Source organism: Equus quagga, chromosome 15, assembly GCF_021613505.1.
Source record: "Equus quagga isolate Etosha38 chromosome 15, UCLA_HA_Equagga_1.0, whole genome shotgun sequence".
NCBI lineage: Eukaryota > Metazoa > Chordata > Mammalia > Perissodactyla > Equidae > Equus > Equus quagga.
The window spans coordinates 56371605-56388165 of NC_060281.1; the positions used below are offsets into that span (position 1 = coordinate 56371605).

The 16561-nt window shown below is 44.6% G+C and overlaps 1 protein-coding gene across 6 annotated transcripts in view; it reads right to left on the reverse strand.

The window, feature by feature from the left end:
• The window catches only part of RREB1 (ras responsive element binding protein 1), a 149780-nt gene that overhangs the window by 62603 nt on the left and 70616 nt on the right, over positions 1 to 16561 (reverse strand). For all 6 annotated transcript variants that reach the window (XM_046640927.1, XM_046640928.1, XM_046640923.1 and 3 more), the window contains 3 exons: positions 7182 to 7299; positions 3353 to 3475; positions 2511 to 2723 (listed from right to left, as the gene is read on the reverse strand). In XM_046640927.1, coding sequence (XP_046496883.1) covers positions 2511 to 2681 — 171 coding nt within the window. In that variant the 5' untranslated portion in view covers positions 2682 to 2723; positions 3353 to 3475; positions 7182 to 7299. The remainder of the gene's footprint in view (positions 1 to 2510; positions 2724 to 3352; positions 3476 to 7181; positions 7300 to 16561) is intronic.

Below are 16561 nucleotides of genomic sequence, written 5' to 3' on the forward strand. Positions count from 1 at the left end.
CCAGGCCAAAACTCAGTCTCTAGGGTATTTTTCTTAAATTATTAGATTAGTGATAATATATATTTAAAAAATTTTTTTTAAATAAAGGGTCACTGGTAGGCCACAAATAAATGTTAAAAAGCCAGGCCTCCAAGTGGCCAGCCTCTTGAGGAGGCAATTTAAAAAAAAAAAAAAAAATCATCTTGCATTCACCTTGAGGTAGAACCCAGACATACTGGGAAGCTCTGGGGCTGACTGATACCGCCTCTGGGGTTGATCATGAAGTGGACCCCAAACACTCTCTGAGGCTGACAGTGACCCACTGCAGACCACAATACGGGTCCACAAAATCCATCATGGTCTGAGAGTTCCAAGAAAGTTTGTAGACTCACGTTTAATTTTTAAAAACAAACCAAACAGAAGAGAGAGCGCCATGATGCTGGAAGAGGCCCCAGTGGAGAACTGAGAATCCAGTTATTGCAGCCATGCCGGTGGAAGAAGCACATTTCCTGAGCTGACAGATAAAATTAGCAGCTAATGTGATAACTAACCCTTCCATAATGAAACAATTTGGCACCCTTGTCAGTGTCCAGCTGTGGCTAATCTGTCCTGGAAGTCAATGCTAGCATTGATGGGGCTTCTCCCCAGGGCCTCCTCTCTTGGTCCTCCCCATCCACTCACAGCTAAGATGCTGCACACTCTCCCCCAGGATATTTTGGTTTCTTTTTCAATGCACTGTCATTCTCCTGGTACCCTGGCCCAGACTTCCCTTTCAAAAACTAAACCAGTGCGGTGAAGAACCCTGGAGGACACAGAAGGTAGACGAAAAATGGCCCAGGCACATCTGCACTGTTTGCTTCCCATACCTGGAGAGCAACTTCCACTTAAATGCAGAGATAAGGTACTGTGGGTCCCCTCCATGGATCTGCCTACTATCTCTGAACCACTGGGAAGGGACCAGAGCCTGGGCTTGGGCCAACTCTGCCTGTGCTGGGGCAATGCTGGGCTATTTAAGGAAGAGTTCGTCCCTACCCACTCCACTTTTTCCTGGTAGAACAGAGGAGAATGAGGAGACAATGACCTCATCTATCTCATCATCCAGAAATGTTTGACACCTGACACAGTACCTGGCTAGAAGTAGGAGCTGGGTATATATTATGAAATGGGTGGATGGATGGAGAGATGGACAGATAGATGGATGGATAGACAGTCATGTGAGAGTGGAAATAAACCTTTTCTATCCAGAGCTAGTGCTCCTTCTTGACCCAGGCCACAGTCATACAGGCTGAGTATTTTCTCAGGTACCCATAGGAAGAGAGGCACGTGGAGAAAAAGGAAAGAAGAGAAAAAGATATCAGTGCTCCAACCCTAAAACATCATTTAACTTTGTCAAGTCTTCAGCCTTGAGAAAGGTGTGGAGAAAACAGACTCTCTCTTATGCTACTGGAGGGGTGTTAGGCTGGCACAACTTTTCCTGGAGGGCAAGTTGTATCAAAAGCCTTAACTAATGTTCTCCTTCTAAGAATTTACAGAAAACCATCATAGATGTGCTCAGATAATTCTGTATAAGGATGGTCACTACAGGATTGTTAATAAAAAAGAAAATTAACTCACAAAAACCCAACAGATTTACTTTCCTGTCCATCTCTGGTATCTAGACAAACTCACAAAACTGCCTTTTCCTGGAGGGTTTGGTATAATCCCATTAAATCAGTTAAACCAAAACTAAACAAGGAGTATCAGTTCACATTATATGGATTCAGAGAAGAAATGAGAACTATTTGCCCCCTGCCTCACTCCTCCAGCTTTGTTGAACATGTTACTAATGGGATAGCAACACCTTTCCAAGTGCCCCATTTGTAACTAATTAAAAGATTCATCTTATTTCCCAATGGAGGAGACATGGACTTCTATAACATCATTAATCCTTTCAATCCTTGCCCACCCATTTTCTTTCCCACTTCTCTTGATCTGATGCCCACTAAAAACTCAAAGAGGACTAAATCTCATCTTAAGTGGAATTCTCTGGAGCCAAATTCTGTCCTTTGTCAAGGATGGAAGAAAGGCGCACAGCAGCTCCAGCACAACCAGAACTTATTTGCTACCTAACCTGAAGACACTTAAAAAAAAAAAAAATCAAGGGGGTGGCTTTGAAAACCCAATCAACTGGCAGTGTGAATAAGGAAATGAACCAAGTAACAGAAGAGGAACATGTCAAATTCTTTGCCTTGGCCATCCCATGAATGAAGAAAGTCTGCATTCAAATCAAGGTATGGGGCACGGAATAAAGGCACTTTGACCAATAGTGACACCAGAGCACAGAAAATTTTCTCCATGAAAAGAAACTGACATAAGCTATGAGAAGTTCACTCCTGAAAAACGATTATGGCCTCTGGGTATGTCTGTTTAGATGTGAACAAATCCAAGGTTTTATTTTAGGAAGCTGGGGCTCGCTCAAGGGAACATCCTTCTCCCAACGGTCTCAGAGACTGAAACCATCAGACATCAACACCTAGCACACAAAAGCTTACCTGGTTCCTTCTGCCAATCCGATTTGGTCCTGGAGGCTTCGTGGGGGACTTGATGCTCTGGGGGCTCCCGCCATTCTCGGCAACCTTCCCTACACTCATTACTGCTGACATCATGGTGTTGACGGAAGACAAGTCTGAACCTTCCAAGCCAACGGGCGAACTTGACGTCATTGGGACAAGCGTTTAAGCTTCTAAGAAGCCTCTGCCATAGAACTGAAAATTGGAAATTGCCCATGTGATCACCAGAAAGTTTAGGCTTCTGTCAGAGCCAAGCGGCACTGGCCATGGCTGTCATAACTAACTGTAAGTCAGGTCAAAATGCCTAAAACCCTTCTTCCTCAGTTCCAGCTGACACTTGTGCCATAATGATTTAAGCTTTCATCTAAATGAAGTGTTGTCATACCAAAGACTAAACTTGCTGCCTTTCTGAGTATATGCCACCGACACAACTCACAAAGCCACCTGAGGCAGGTGTCTTTGTCTTTCCTAATCTTTCATTAGACAGAGAGTGGGAAAGGCTAAGCCAATAATCAGAAAGCCCAGGAGATGCCATGCGGCCAGAGCCCTTCTAATAACCTAACTCATTTACTTCTACGTGAATGTTCTAGACCTAACAACCAACGATGAGAATCTTCAGGTTTCACTTAACTTTACTGCTACAATACAGTGATTTTAATAGGAAGCCCAAATTGTATAAGACAATTGAGAAGCCAATCCTACCAGAATTATAACCAAATTTCGAATCAGCATAAAAAAGATGTTTCTTAAAAGATACAAGTAGGTAATATACCTATACCCCAGAAAATGGACAGAAGAAAAACCAAGCCCCCACTGCCAATTACCTCCATTTTCTGCCCCAATTGATATACTATGAGATTTTCCCCTGCTATAGCTATCATCCACGTGGAGTAGGAAATGAGTCTGTTCACTTCTTTTTTTTCTTCTCTTAGTAAGTCTCGTTGACACTGGAAGGGAAGCAAAGGCAAAAAGATTCAGTGAATGTCTTTTCACTTAGTGAAGAAAAACTGAAACAAACCATTTATTTGCCCTCATCTCAGACCACCGTATTCACGAGAATACAGGGAGCACAAATGAGAGGTGATTTCTAAGTCGTCTTCTTCTTCCAAAACCACATTCTGTGGTTGTTTTTCAACCTTAACTGATGTTCCCTACAGAGCTGTCACCCTCACTCCCAACAGCCAAAACGATTTTGCGGTATTTTACTTTCTGAAGCTCATATTTATACACATACACTGAATTTTCTTTCATACTCTACCCCAGTCCCTCACAAGGACTCCCAGACTCCCACTTGACCCACCTCCCACCTCTACCTAAAAGTGACCGAAGAAAAGGCGGTAAAGGAATTCACTAAAGGCTCATAGTCTAGAAGGTATTAGGTCAAACCTAAAAGGAACCTGCTAATATGAATAAAATGACTAAAGGAAAACTACAGCCATGGCCATGTCAAAATTTACTTCTGCCAGCCTTTTCTAGTTACAGTCCTTGCAAATGGAAGTACTATGGTTGTAAGTATGGCCAGAAATGAGTCTACAGGTAAACCTTTTCCCTCATTTTATCTGGGAAGATATTCTACAGCTAAAGCGCTGCCAGTAAGCCACATACCCTGTTATCCCACAGCATGCATTAATAAATTCTACAAGTCTACAACGGCAGCCTCAACTACAGCTCATTATCTCAGCAGCAAAATGAATGCTCAGGAACAACACCAGAAAGAACATGATTTCTTGTGGTTTCCTCCTTCCACTTTAGGGAACATGGCCTAGGACATGACACATGGTAGCAGCCAGAGCAGCTATAAATGTGTCCTGCAGCAGAGCAGGAAAGGCCTGGGGATATGACTTTATTAAGTGAGCCTGCCATCAGCTGAGAATTCCCAAGCTAAAATCTTACCAAAAGGGCCAAAGAGAATCTCAAGAACAGTACTTTTCTTGTCAAGAGACAAACTGTGCCTTCCTTGTTAACAGACATTTTGAAGATAGGAACCTAATGGTTTTCCAGAGGGTAGTAAAAGGACTAACTACAGAAACATACAACTGAAGACAACTGAGCCAGCCTCACCCCTCACATCTTCCCCATAAAGAGACGACAGCTATGTCTAGAATTAAAGAAAACATCAGGGGCTGGCCCCGTGGCCAAGTGGTTAAGTTCACATGCTTTGCTTCGGCAGCCCAGGGTTTCGCTGGTTCGGATCCTGGGCACGGACATGGCATCGCTCATCAGGCCATGCCGAGGTGGCATCCCACAAGCCACAACTAGAAGGACCCACAACTAAAACTATACAACTATGTACTGGGGGGCTTTGGGGAGAAAAAGGAAAAATAAAATCTTTAAAAAAAAAAAAAAAAGAAAAAAAAATCAAACTGCTGACTTTCCACGAAGTTTCCTGAAGCTAGACGACCATTTAAACTTATTAAAAACTGTGCTTCAACTTCCTGTTTTTAACTGTCTTTGAGAGTTTATTTGGGAGATTTCTCTCTAGGAAGAAACATGTGACCTAAGTATTAAGTATGCACACACGTAAGTGTGCACACATACACACGCCATTTTCTTGATGGATTTCTAACAAAAGTTTCATCAGTTCCCTAGAACTATTGTAATCAATCGGGATATAATTATTTGTTTGATTCAAATACGTGGATACCTTCAATACCAAAATCATCTTATTCTTTTAAATGCATTTCCCCCATAGTTTTAATGTACAGCAAATGATAAAATAGCTGACTAGAAATCTTCTTTATTGCAATTATGTCAGTAAAAAGAAAGTTAGTCTTTCTACCGATTTATAAGTCAGAGTTAAGAAGATGAGCTTACTTTTGTGCTATTATTACATTTAGAAAAGAAAAAGGTGATAGAATTGACTTAAATCTGGGAACAGGTTAAACACCTTTAGGACCAAATGTAAAATTATGTCACAAAAAATAGATTCTATCATTGAATAGGGAAAGAAAATGGAGAGGAGAGAAACAGACAATACAAAAATTAACAAACATATATTCACTAAACAGAGCCAAATTGCCAGTTAGGAAATTTTATCACAGTCACTATAACATCAAAGATACATTCTTGCAAACTACCTAAGTATCTTAAATGTACAATACCAGCAATTGTCACGATCGCTAATCAACATAAAGGCTGAAAACTGCAAGGGCCTATGCCAACTGGAAAAAGAGAAAAGTCATGGAAACTTGTTGTTTCCCATCTTGTCTGGACAGGAAGGCATTTGCTAAATTTATTTCCTGCTTTAGGATAAAGTGTAAAGTGTGACACTACTCACTGATGATGCCAAGATCACCTACATTTACTTCCTTTTCTTAGTTTAAGTGTAAGTAAACAGCAGTATTTTTTTAAGAGATTCTTCTCATCTCTCATCAGAAAGTGCAATTAACAAAATGAAATTTACAGCTACACGTTTCAAAAGAAGAACAGAGTCAACTGGACTCCTCCCTGAAAAGCTGTTTCAAAACCAACCCAAACCACCCCCTTGGAGCTATTACAAGATTTTACTCCAGTCTGCTCTTGTGTCTTATTCTTGAGTTCTCTCTCTGGGATGATGGAGCAGAGAAGAAGGCAAAGAATCTAGTGTGAAACACAATGTAGCTCATTGTTTCATGTTAGAAAAAAAAATCCACCTTAACATTAAGGTGCATCTGTGGGCTAATTTATCCAGAAGTCAATTGGCCAGTATTAGTCAAGTCTACCTAACCCACGCCTGACCCTGGACTGTACTGGCGCAATAACCCAACCATCTGATAATCCATTTCAGGGGGTATGAAAGACAAGTTTAACAATTTAAGGTCCTTACAAAGCATATTTTTCTTTATGGATATTCATAGTCTTGGTATTTTCATTCTCTTCTTTGTTCCCTGACACTATCCTATTCAATAGCCCCACCATTGCAAATAATAATAATAATAATAATAAACAAAATAAAAACAAAAACCACTGGCCCTATTCTAATACAATCTCCAACTGGAACCAGAGAGGACTGGGAACCCTGATGAAGCTCTCAAAGTCACAGATATGAAAAGAAATGGTCGTCTTCATTGAATGGCCAAGTGGACTGGCCTAGTGTTTCAGGTTTTTTTGTGGGGGGAGATTAGCCCTGAGCTAACATCTGCTGCCAATTCTTCTCTTTTTGCTGAGGAAGACTGGCCCTGAGCTAACATCGTGCCCATCTTCCTCTACTTTTATACATGTGGGACGCCTGCCACAGCATAGCTTGCCAAGCGGTGCCATGTCCATACCCGGGATCTGAACTGGCAAACCCCGGGCCACTGAAGTGGAAGGTGCACACTTAACGGCTGCGCCACCAGGCCGGCCCCCATGGTGTTCCAGTTTTTACCAAACAGTCTGAATCTGGGGGTGGGAAGGGAGAAGCAGGCACTGGGGATGTCTTAAGCGTTGTTTCCTTGAGACAAACACTAAGCACTCCTTCCGAAATTTCTCATCCCACACCTCAGGCCCATTAGATCAGGAAGAACTAGCCATACACAGTTACAATTTCACTGTGGTTGTGCATCAAAGCCTCTGAAGGATCTGGAGAAGAAGGAGGGCAACTCAAAGAGAATGTGGTGAGGGAGAGGAGGGGCCAGGAAGACTCAACACTCAGTGCTATTGTGACTCAAGGAAAGTCAATCATGTTTAACTGACCTGTTTTCTTCGTCTTATCAAGCTGGCCCTCCTTACTGAGGAGCTGGCGCTGGCCAGGCCCAAACGTGGGCGGGGTCACACCTCAAAGCCACCACCTCTGGAGCAGAGTCGGAGCAACCTACAAAAACGAGAAAATGTGACATTAAGAGGGAGTCAAGACCAGAAATGATCCTGTCTCTCATTTTCTCCACTTAACACCACTCGGAATCACAAATTAAGGACAAGAGAACATTTGCTATCCCCTGTCTGCACTTATAAGTAAGCTTCCAGTTCCTACATTGATTCTACCCAGAGTCAGCTGAGCAAGAGGGACTAGAGTCAGGTGTCCCTTAGACAGACAGGAATCCCCAAAACACGCTCCAACAACGTAGACGGCAACATCACCCATGAATGCTTGGATCACTGGCTCCAGGTGGAGCTTTGAGCATCTGAATGGCATGCTAATAGCAGAGGCTGACGGACGCCAGGATAAGGGGGAGAGAAGAACAAGACAGCAATAAGTGCTGTCAAAGACAGACAGGAAAAAAGAAGAGAGCCGAAGAAAGGAAAAAATATGGAACTAAACAGTCCCTCAACGTAAAGGAGATATTATTACATCTTTTCCTGAATGATGAGGGAGTGTCCATAACACAGTTCAAAAAGGACCAAAGCAAATCTTTTCCTTTCTAGAGGGAAGATTACAGAAAATTTCTCAAACTACATACGGCCTTCAAGAGTTTGAGAAAGTCTGCTCTGGGGTGCCAGAGGCCTCAAATCCTGACCTGGGAGAAAGCTGTGTTTGGCCCTCTACAAAGTCAGAAAAAACCGGAAGGCAGCATTTCGCAGAGCTACAAGCCTCAGTCACATTCTCTCGGTCTCTGAAAACAGCATCCTGTAGCTAAACTGAAGAGTGCAAAACTGGGAGAAGACTAAAGAAGTGAAATAAACTGCCACGTGGACAAAACCTGTCAAGAAAGATTTGCATGGCGTTATTTTCTCATTTTTTATCCCCTTTCAGAGTGTCTGGAGGAAAGCTGCCCAATCATGTCACACACCCAGTTATCATCTTGAATCTTACTCACTTTGTCCACACACAGTTATTGAGCACTGAAGGCAGGCAAACCCCTGCTAGACCGGTCTGTTGGGGTGAGAAGGCCCCACCAACTCTTTCTATGAGAAGCAGCTCAACAATTTCTGACACTGTAAACAGTTTCTCACTCTTTATATCTCATTGGTTCAATTGCTCCATCATTTTTCTTTGCCCCTTTCTCTTTTGAAAAGTTCTTTGTATTTTGAATGAAGTATCAAGAAATAAGGAGAAACTCATAGAAACAGTGATCTCTTAAGCCTAGAGGAACCCTTATTACAACCCAGAAATTCTCAGTGTTTCTTGGTGGCAAGACCCTCCTTGAGGATCTGATGAAAATTATGGACCTTTCCATAGAGAAATACACAGAACTCTACATCCAGCATTTTCCTTCAGCATCAAGAGGGTCAGGGACCCCAGAAGTTCATCCCAGGATAAGTAGGATAAAAATACTGGTTTTACTTGATATGGAAGCCACCTTCCTTTTAAACTATGAATCTAGTCAATTTTATTTAAAATTCCTATGAGGTTTCAGAAATGCAGACAAAACATCCTTTCAGATTATCCCCATTCATCCAAACTTAAAAGATGCCTAAGGTGAAACTAAACACTAAAAAAAAAAAAAAAGCAAAGTTTCCCTCTGTTATTTATTTTTTATTTAATGGCAAATTTTATTAGGAAGCCTGGAGAGAAAGAGCTCCATAGTTTTTTTCCTAGAAACTGCCAAGATCTCCGAATAAGTAAAGTTAACTACAGTTCTATACACAGTTAATAAAAACACATCAGAGAGACAAGTCTCTGGAATTAAAATTTTTTCAGAATCTTACCAAGAATCTTATTAAAATTTGGACTCGCTCCTTCCCATCATTTAGAAAAGATACTGTGAGAAGTCCATCAAGTAATCTCCTCAATATACACGGGGAACCAAGGGGAAGAGAGGGCCAACCTGACAGACATGACCCTGAAGCTTCCATCCTCTGATCTTGGCTGTAAATGATTTGGATATTGAGAATATCTTGCAATGAAGCTGAGTAACAAGAGCCACTACCCTGCTTGTGTTGGTTCCACCAGGTCCGAAGGATTCACAGAACTCAGAGAGTGGGAAAGTACAGGACAGTTCCTGGAAGAAAATTCAAGATACCCCTTACTTCTATCACCACTGCCTCAGAAAAAGAAAGAAAGAAAGAAAAGACCAGTGAGGAGAGGCTGTGTCCTAGAATATGACTCCTGTAGGGGAAATGTGACAGAACATAGGCTGGGAAGTTGGAGGGGTGGGTCTCGGGGCTCCTGAGGGAAGATGCTGCATTTCTGCATTTGCATTCCCACACAAGCTCTGCCCAGATCCAGTGGAAGCAGGCTAACTTGAAGAGGGCAGAGGTCCATCACTGAGGATGAGGGGGAGGGGAAGATCAGCCCCCAGCCTTTGAGGAGATAAGCGACAATGCTATGCAAAGCCAGAAAGAAAAGATTAAGGAGCCCATCTCCAGGTCCAACAAGATAGCAAAGAAGAGATGAAAGATAAGAGGTAAGATGGTCTAGAAACAAAGCTTTCCAGCTTCTGAAAACGTGGAGGATTTGGAATGAAATCTAAAATCTGTCCTAAGGCCCCCAGGAAGGATAGGGGTAAGTTTTGATGCATGGGATGACAGTAGATGCCCCCAGACAATGTTACAGTGAGCTTTACAACACTGAACCAGGATAGGATAGGCACAGTGCAGAGCCTACACAGATGTCTGCTAATACTTGGGATGCTGGATCCACTGACTGGAACAGCCTAACTGGCTAGTTCTGGCCAACCCAAAACAGACTAAAATAGTCTGAGTTAAGAGGAGTTCAGATACTAAAATGCTCTGAGTTACCACAAAGCTTAACAAGCAGCAAGGAAGCAAGGACATCTCTGAAGGACAGCCTGAGGCAGAGAGGAACTATTCTTCCTCAGTCTTGGCTATGCCAGAGACAAAACCAAACCAGACTAGTGTCCCACCCGAGCAATGGCTGGCTGCTCTCCCCTGCCTGCAAAGCTCAGGGCAAAACCATCTCAATACCCAGGACAACCTCGCTAGTGCTCTGAAGGCTAAGACAGCTGTGATGACAGCTCTGAGTTCCAGGAAGTTGATGTGTTTCTCGGCTTAGGGTTCACTCTATGCCTTGGATAGGGCGGCAACCCGTGCAAGTCACCCTCCCTGCTCACTGGCATGGACCTTGGTCAACTGGAGAGAGCCTTGGAGTGTCACGTAGAGCATTCGAGCAGGCCTGGCACAATCAGGCACCATGAACTGCTCCAGCCAGTTCTGGATCTTCCCCCTTGGGTGAGGTGGGACCACTAAGCAGAGAGGGATGCACCCCTTGGCACAGACCACGTTCAAGACAGCAAGGTGCGGAGGGGACCCAAGACCACGTATGTGGGCCTCCCTGACTTGGGTTGTCTTCTGATTTCCACCTCAATACTACAGGAAGTGTTCAGACTTTTTAAATTGCTATTCAAAGCCCTCCATGCTCTGGCCTCAGTTTACCTTCTGGCCATCTTGCCCACCAGTCCCCACAGCTACCTCTCTGTTCAATTATTTCCCCTAGAACATCCACCTGGACTCCTCTCCCCATTCCATCCCTCAGGGGCCACTTTCCACATGCAGGTTTCCTGATTCCCACTCACCCAAGGCTCTGTGTTTCAAACTCTATCTCTGTAGTAGTAGTATTAGTAATAATAATAATAGTATTAATAGTAATAATAATGTTTTTGAACACTCCGTGCCACATACTAAGTGTATTATCTCATTTAATCCTCTATGAGGATCAGTCCCACTGTACAGATGAGAAAACTAAGAGTAGGGGTTATGTAACTTGCCCCCAAGATCAGGGTGGTAGAGCAAAGTGAATCCAGTTTTTAACCTCTGTTAAGTTTCTTTTGGACAAAATTTGCAACTCCTGGCACAGGGCTTGAGAGAATAGATGCACTCCCTCCGTCATGTTCTCTGACTTCTAACAATCATACTGAGTCACTTCTGCCCCGACAGATGGCTCAGCGCCTGGCCTCCCATGTCCGCCTGTTTCTAGGCAGGAAAAAGGAGCTCTCTCCTCCCATCTTTACCTCTGCCTTCCTCTCTCTGGCAGGAGGCTTGATTGGACTTCCACCTCAAACTAGAAAGTTCACTGCACAGGGCAAGAGTTTGCAACCACTCACTGCCCTTGTTGTATAAAGCAATGGGGAACGCCACGTCCTACACTCTTGTGTTCTAAAAGTAGCCAGCAAGCAGACTGGAGGGAAGCCACTCAGCTCTGCCTGAAATCCCAAACAGCCCAGTCCTGTCGGAATGGCTGGCTCAAACTGACCCACCGATGTAAACTCAAGCTCAGAAGTGACCTGTGTCCTCTGGGTCACTTCTGCTTCCATGGAAATTGAATGCAGACCTGGAGCAAGAGGAAGCTCTAGACAAGGGGGCCCACACTCTCAGGTCCTGAGTTCCAACAAGGTGTGTGTGTGTAGTAATGGGGGGGAGTGGGGGTAAGAGATAGACAGCATAGAGGGTGGGGAGTGAGTAGCCAGAACTGCACAGATCAAGAATTAAGCAAACACCATGCAAAGGAAATCTTACAGTCTAATCTAGTCAGCGAGAAGTTAACTACTACTGACCCTCCAAAACAGCCACCCCAAAGAGCAGTCCCTGTCCAGCAGCATCATGGACCTTTGTGAGAACTGCAGATTCTCAATATACATAAGTCACTACGTTGTACACCTTAAACTTACACAGTACTCTATGTCAATTATATCTCAATAAAACTGAAAGAAAAAAGAAATTCATATTCTCAGGCCCCACCCCAGAATTACAGCATCAGAAACTCCTCCGGGTGTGGGCCCTGCAGTCTTGCTAGCTCCCAGGGGATTCTGATTCAGCCTTGAGAACCAGAACTTGTCTTTATACAGGATTCTGAAAGAAGGGTGACACAAAACCAAGGATCTCCCTGAAAAACTTTCCTTCCATGAAGATTTGGAAGGAGCCACTGGTTTATCACACCCCCAGAGCAAAAATCCAGGTGCTAGAGCAGAGACTCAGATGCCAGTTCTAATTGAGCTTTACTTATCACAATAAAACAATAATAAATAAAGGGGAGGGGTTAAGATTAATCTATGAGGGCCTACTGAGCTTCCTCAGGAACAGGAATGGGTCAAATATGAGCTCCAGACAGGGCAGGGCCAGCCGGCAGTGCACAGGAAGCAAAACCACTCAGCCCGGGCCTCTACGTGGCTCTGGATCCTCAAAGCCATCTCTCCAGCAAAAAGCATTTCTCAAGCTTGTGTCACTAGTGGAAAAGCTCCCTTGAGGGTGCCATGGGATGGTCTCTAATGCTGAGCCCTTCAGCCAGGATTTCTGATGGCTCTGGATACCCACATGGTCCCCCCAAATCTCTCCCCTTCTCTGCTGTTCCAGGGCAGTAAATGTACCACAAGAGGCGGGTGAGGAGGAAGAGTTAGGGAGAATGACCCCGAGGGAAGGCAGCCCTACAGCTCCCCTCACAGCCTCAGAACTAGTTCACTGTCTGCTGGAGCTGGTCCCTCAGTGGGACCCATGGATGAAAGAGAACTGAACGGAGATCATCCCTACAGCCTAGGCGGCTGTCCCTTACTGATTATGTTTCACGTACCCAGTGGCGACCAGGAATATCGCAGCTGATGCTACTTTTCAAAAGGAACATTCAGGGGGGGCTGGCCCCGTGGCCGAGTGGTTGAGTTCGCGCGCTCTGCTGCAGGCAGCCCAGGGTTTCGTTGGTTCGAATCCTGGGTGCGGACATGGCACTGCTCATCAGACCACGCTGAGGCAGCGTCCCACATGCCACAGCTAGAGGAACCCACAACGAAGAATAGACAACTATGTACCGGGGGGCTTTGGGGAGAAAAAGGAAATAATAAAATCTTTAAAAAAAAAAAAAAAAGGAACATTCAGGGGCTGGTCCCATGGTGGAGTGGTTAAGTTCATGTGCTCCACTTCAGCGGCCTGGGGTTTATTGGTTTGGATCCTGGGCGTGGACATACACACTGCTCATCAAGCCATGCTGTGGCAATGTCCCACATAGAAGAACTAGAATGACTTACAACTAGGATACATGATTATGTACTGGGGCTTTGGAGAGAAAAAAAAGAGGAAGATTGGCAACAGGTGTTAGCTCAGAGCCCATCTTCTTCAAAAATAGCAAAAAAAAAAAATGCCATGAACATTCACACATTCACTGTTGTTAGGTAAGGGGACATCTTAATATTCAGTAAAGTGTGGGGGCAAGGAGGGGCTTAGGGCTGAGGGACCGCTTCTCTCTTAAAAATAAAAACCACTTGGATGTTTTAATTGTTACATTACATAGAATTTCAGCAGGGAGGCAAGTGTTGACTCGGAAGACAGGGTTCTTGCTTAACAAACTTATCTACGTGAGTCAGATTAAATTTACTATTTACAATATGAACTGCTGGAAAGGTGGAGAGATTTTTCTGGTACAGGTAAGATAAAACCATCCTATGGTACCCCATCGTTCTTCCTGCATCTCTCCACAGGGCTCTTGGCTTCTTTAGAGTGAGGAAATGGGACAAAGTCTTGATTATAAGCTTTTCTGTCGGTAAACAAGATTGTGAAGAAGCTGACTCCACTCCTTGCAGCCCTTCTCCAGGGAGCATGTCTTACTAACAGGATCTAACTACTGCCAGACTCATGAAGCCAAGACGCAGCTGCTACATAGCAGCCATTTGTTACCCAGGGCCCTGCTCTTCCAGGAGGGGCTACAGCGGCCCTCAGTACGTGGCCACGTCCCTCTCCCTAGGTGAGCCAGTCTTTTCTTAAACACTGTTTTTCTGCCTGGCCACCAGGATCTGGTATTTCATCACCTTCTTGCCCAACTTAGTAGAAACCTGTATGGTTCTCTACTCTGCCTGAGGAAGCCAGTGAGAAAGGGGGCAGGTGGCCAAGAAGGCCTGAATAAGGGAGCGCTCACACTGGGCAGAGGGTCCACCAGGCCCCCTCACCTACCCCAGGGGCAGGGCAGAGTCTTCTAGGCTTAGATGTGTCACTAAGAGTGCCCACCCTAAAAATCTGCTCTCCTGGCTTATCGGGAAAGGGTGGAGAGAGGCTTCCACATCACACCTTGGCTGAAGAATTTAAAAATAGAAAAGGATATTGCTTTAACAGAAAACAGGATTTAATCAGAGTATGTCAGAAGTCTAGTATATATCCAATTACATGCCTTGCAGAGTACCCCTTCCCAGTAACTAGGGGGCATTAGCTATTTGTGACAAACTCTGGGCCAAAAAATGTGTTAGGCACTTTACACACATTTAATCCTTCCCCAAATCCCACAAGGTAATGATCAGATTATTTGCTGGATATTACACAGCTCTTAAGGGCAGGACCAAGATGCTAGCTAGGGGTTGTCTGACTCCAAAATTCTTGTACTTTCTGCTGCACCACAAAGAGGATCATTGAAAAACCATTCAGAGAAGGGTCATTAGCAAACCAGAGGACTAGGAGACCAAGTCCAGGGGAAAACAAGAAGTGGCTGAAGGAACCAGAGATGCTGAGCCCACTGAAGAGAAAGAACAGGAGACACAAGGTGGGCCGAAAACACCTAAAGGCCTGGCACGTGAAAGGGGGGCACACTCCCATGTGTTCACCACAGCAGGAACGACGTTTGGGTACAGGGCACAAAGAAGCCGGTCTGGAACTCCATAATTCTCTACACCAGAGCTTTGAACAACTAGAGCTGTCCACAGATGTCACAAGGCCCCAGGGGTAATGAGTTTGCTGCCCCTGGGAGTATTCATGCAGAGGGTGGATAACCATAACTCAGTCCTGCAGTGGGTGGTAACCAAATCAGATCATTCTTCTGACTTCCAGATTGTGTACTTCTAAGAGGACAGTCCCTTTTCCATAATACTGTAAGATTCAGAAGCACGCACCAGGAGAACAAACCACAGCAGTGTAACTTAAAGAGCATGCGATGTGGAGTCTTAAACCTTGGACTGGAAATTCAGCTTGCCACCAATGGAGCAACTTTAAGTTTCAGAGCCTCAGCTCTCTCATCTGGAAAATGAAGCTAATACTAGCTCTCCTTAACTTACAGTACAGAAATCAAAGGACTATTCATTAGAACACTGCAAATGGTATAGCAACCCCCAGTATGAGCTACTGATGCTATTTACCTCCCAACATTCCAGTCTATGTGGCCCCTGGGCTGGCTCTGCCCAGCTCCTCGATTCACCCACGGACCTCCCCTATTGCACTGCCAAAGCTTTGAGGGCAAGGGACAGTTTGATGACTTTTAAAACAAAATTCTGCTCCAGCCTCCAAGATTAGTAACGAAATACAAATATAATTTAGCTTATGACAAATGCAATCCCACTGACAATAAGGAGCAGAACAGCTGCTGCCACACTTGCAATGCTGTTTGGCGCCCAGGAAACAAAACCGCCTCAGCTTCAGTTCCTGCTGAAACAAATCCTGGTCAGCTTCACATTTGCTTCATCAAGGAAGTCCTCACTGCTGGCTCCACAGGAACCTCACTCTTCCCCATATTCTCCATCACCTCCTCCCTCCCAGCTACAGAACCTGGACATACTATGGCTGACACTCAGCAACTTGTTCCAGACTCTCAGGCAACTGGACCCTAGTCAGTGGACTGCTCTGGACACTCCTCTGAAGTAGATCTCAGTGACTCCAGTCACATTTACAGCTTTGGGAAGGAAGCTGGGGTAAAGTTCAGTAGCAGTTTGTAGAGCGTTTTAGGCAATATCCTGCAACTCTTTCACAGGCTCTGAGGTTGTGGGGCTGGCTTTCCCAGCATGCTCGGTAAAGGGTTGGCAGCAGAGGCTGCAGAAACAGGATTCTCTACTTTTCCCCTGAGGAGGAGCTGGACGCAAGCTAACCACCCCAAGGGCAGGTGGTTAACCTAGGATCTAGGCTTCAGATTCCCAGAATGGAGTCTGTGCAGGACGACACCCCTTAAAAAACTAAAATTACTTTGTGGAAGATAAAAGTGCTGTTCGAAATGCTTCTACCCGACAGCTCAGAGAAGGCAGTGGAAGGAGGAGATCACATCTTTCCTTGCCCCCTGGAAAAGTGGTCAGCTGTGGTCGAAATTTCACAGTGGGTAATCAGACATTACAAACTGTCAGCTGAGAGTGACTGTGCTTGGTGAAATTACCATGCCCAAACGACCAGGAGCTCTGCCGGCCGCCCTCTGTGCCAAGTAACGGGTGACCTTTTTTTAACCTCTGTTTTGCCTTTAAGAAAATTATTCACCGTGCTGTATCTATGAAGAAAAACAAATACTCTGAGAT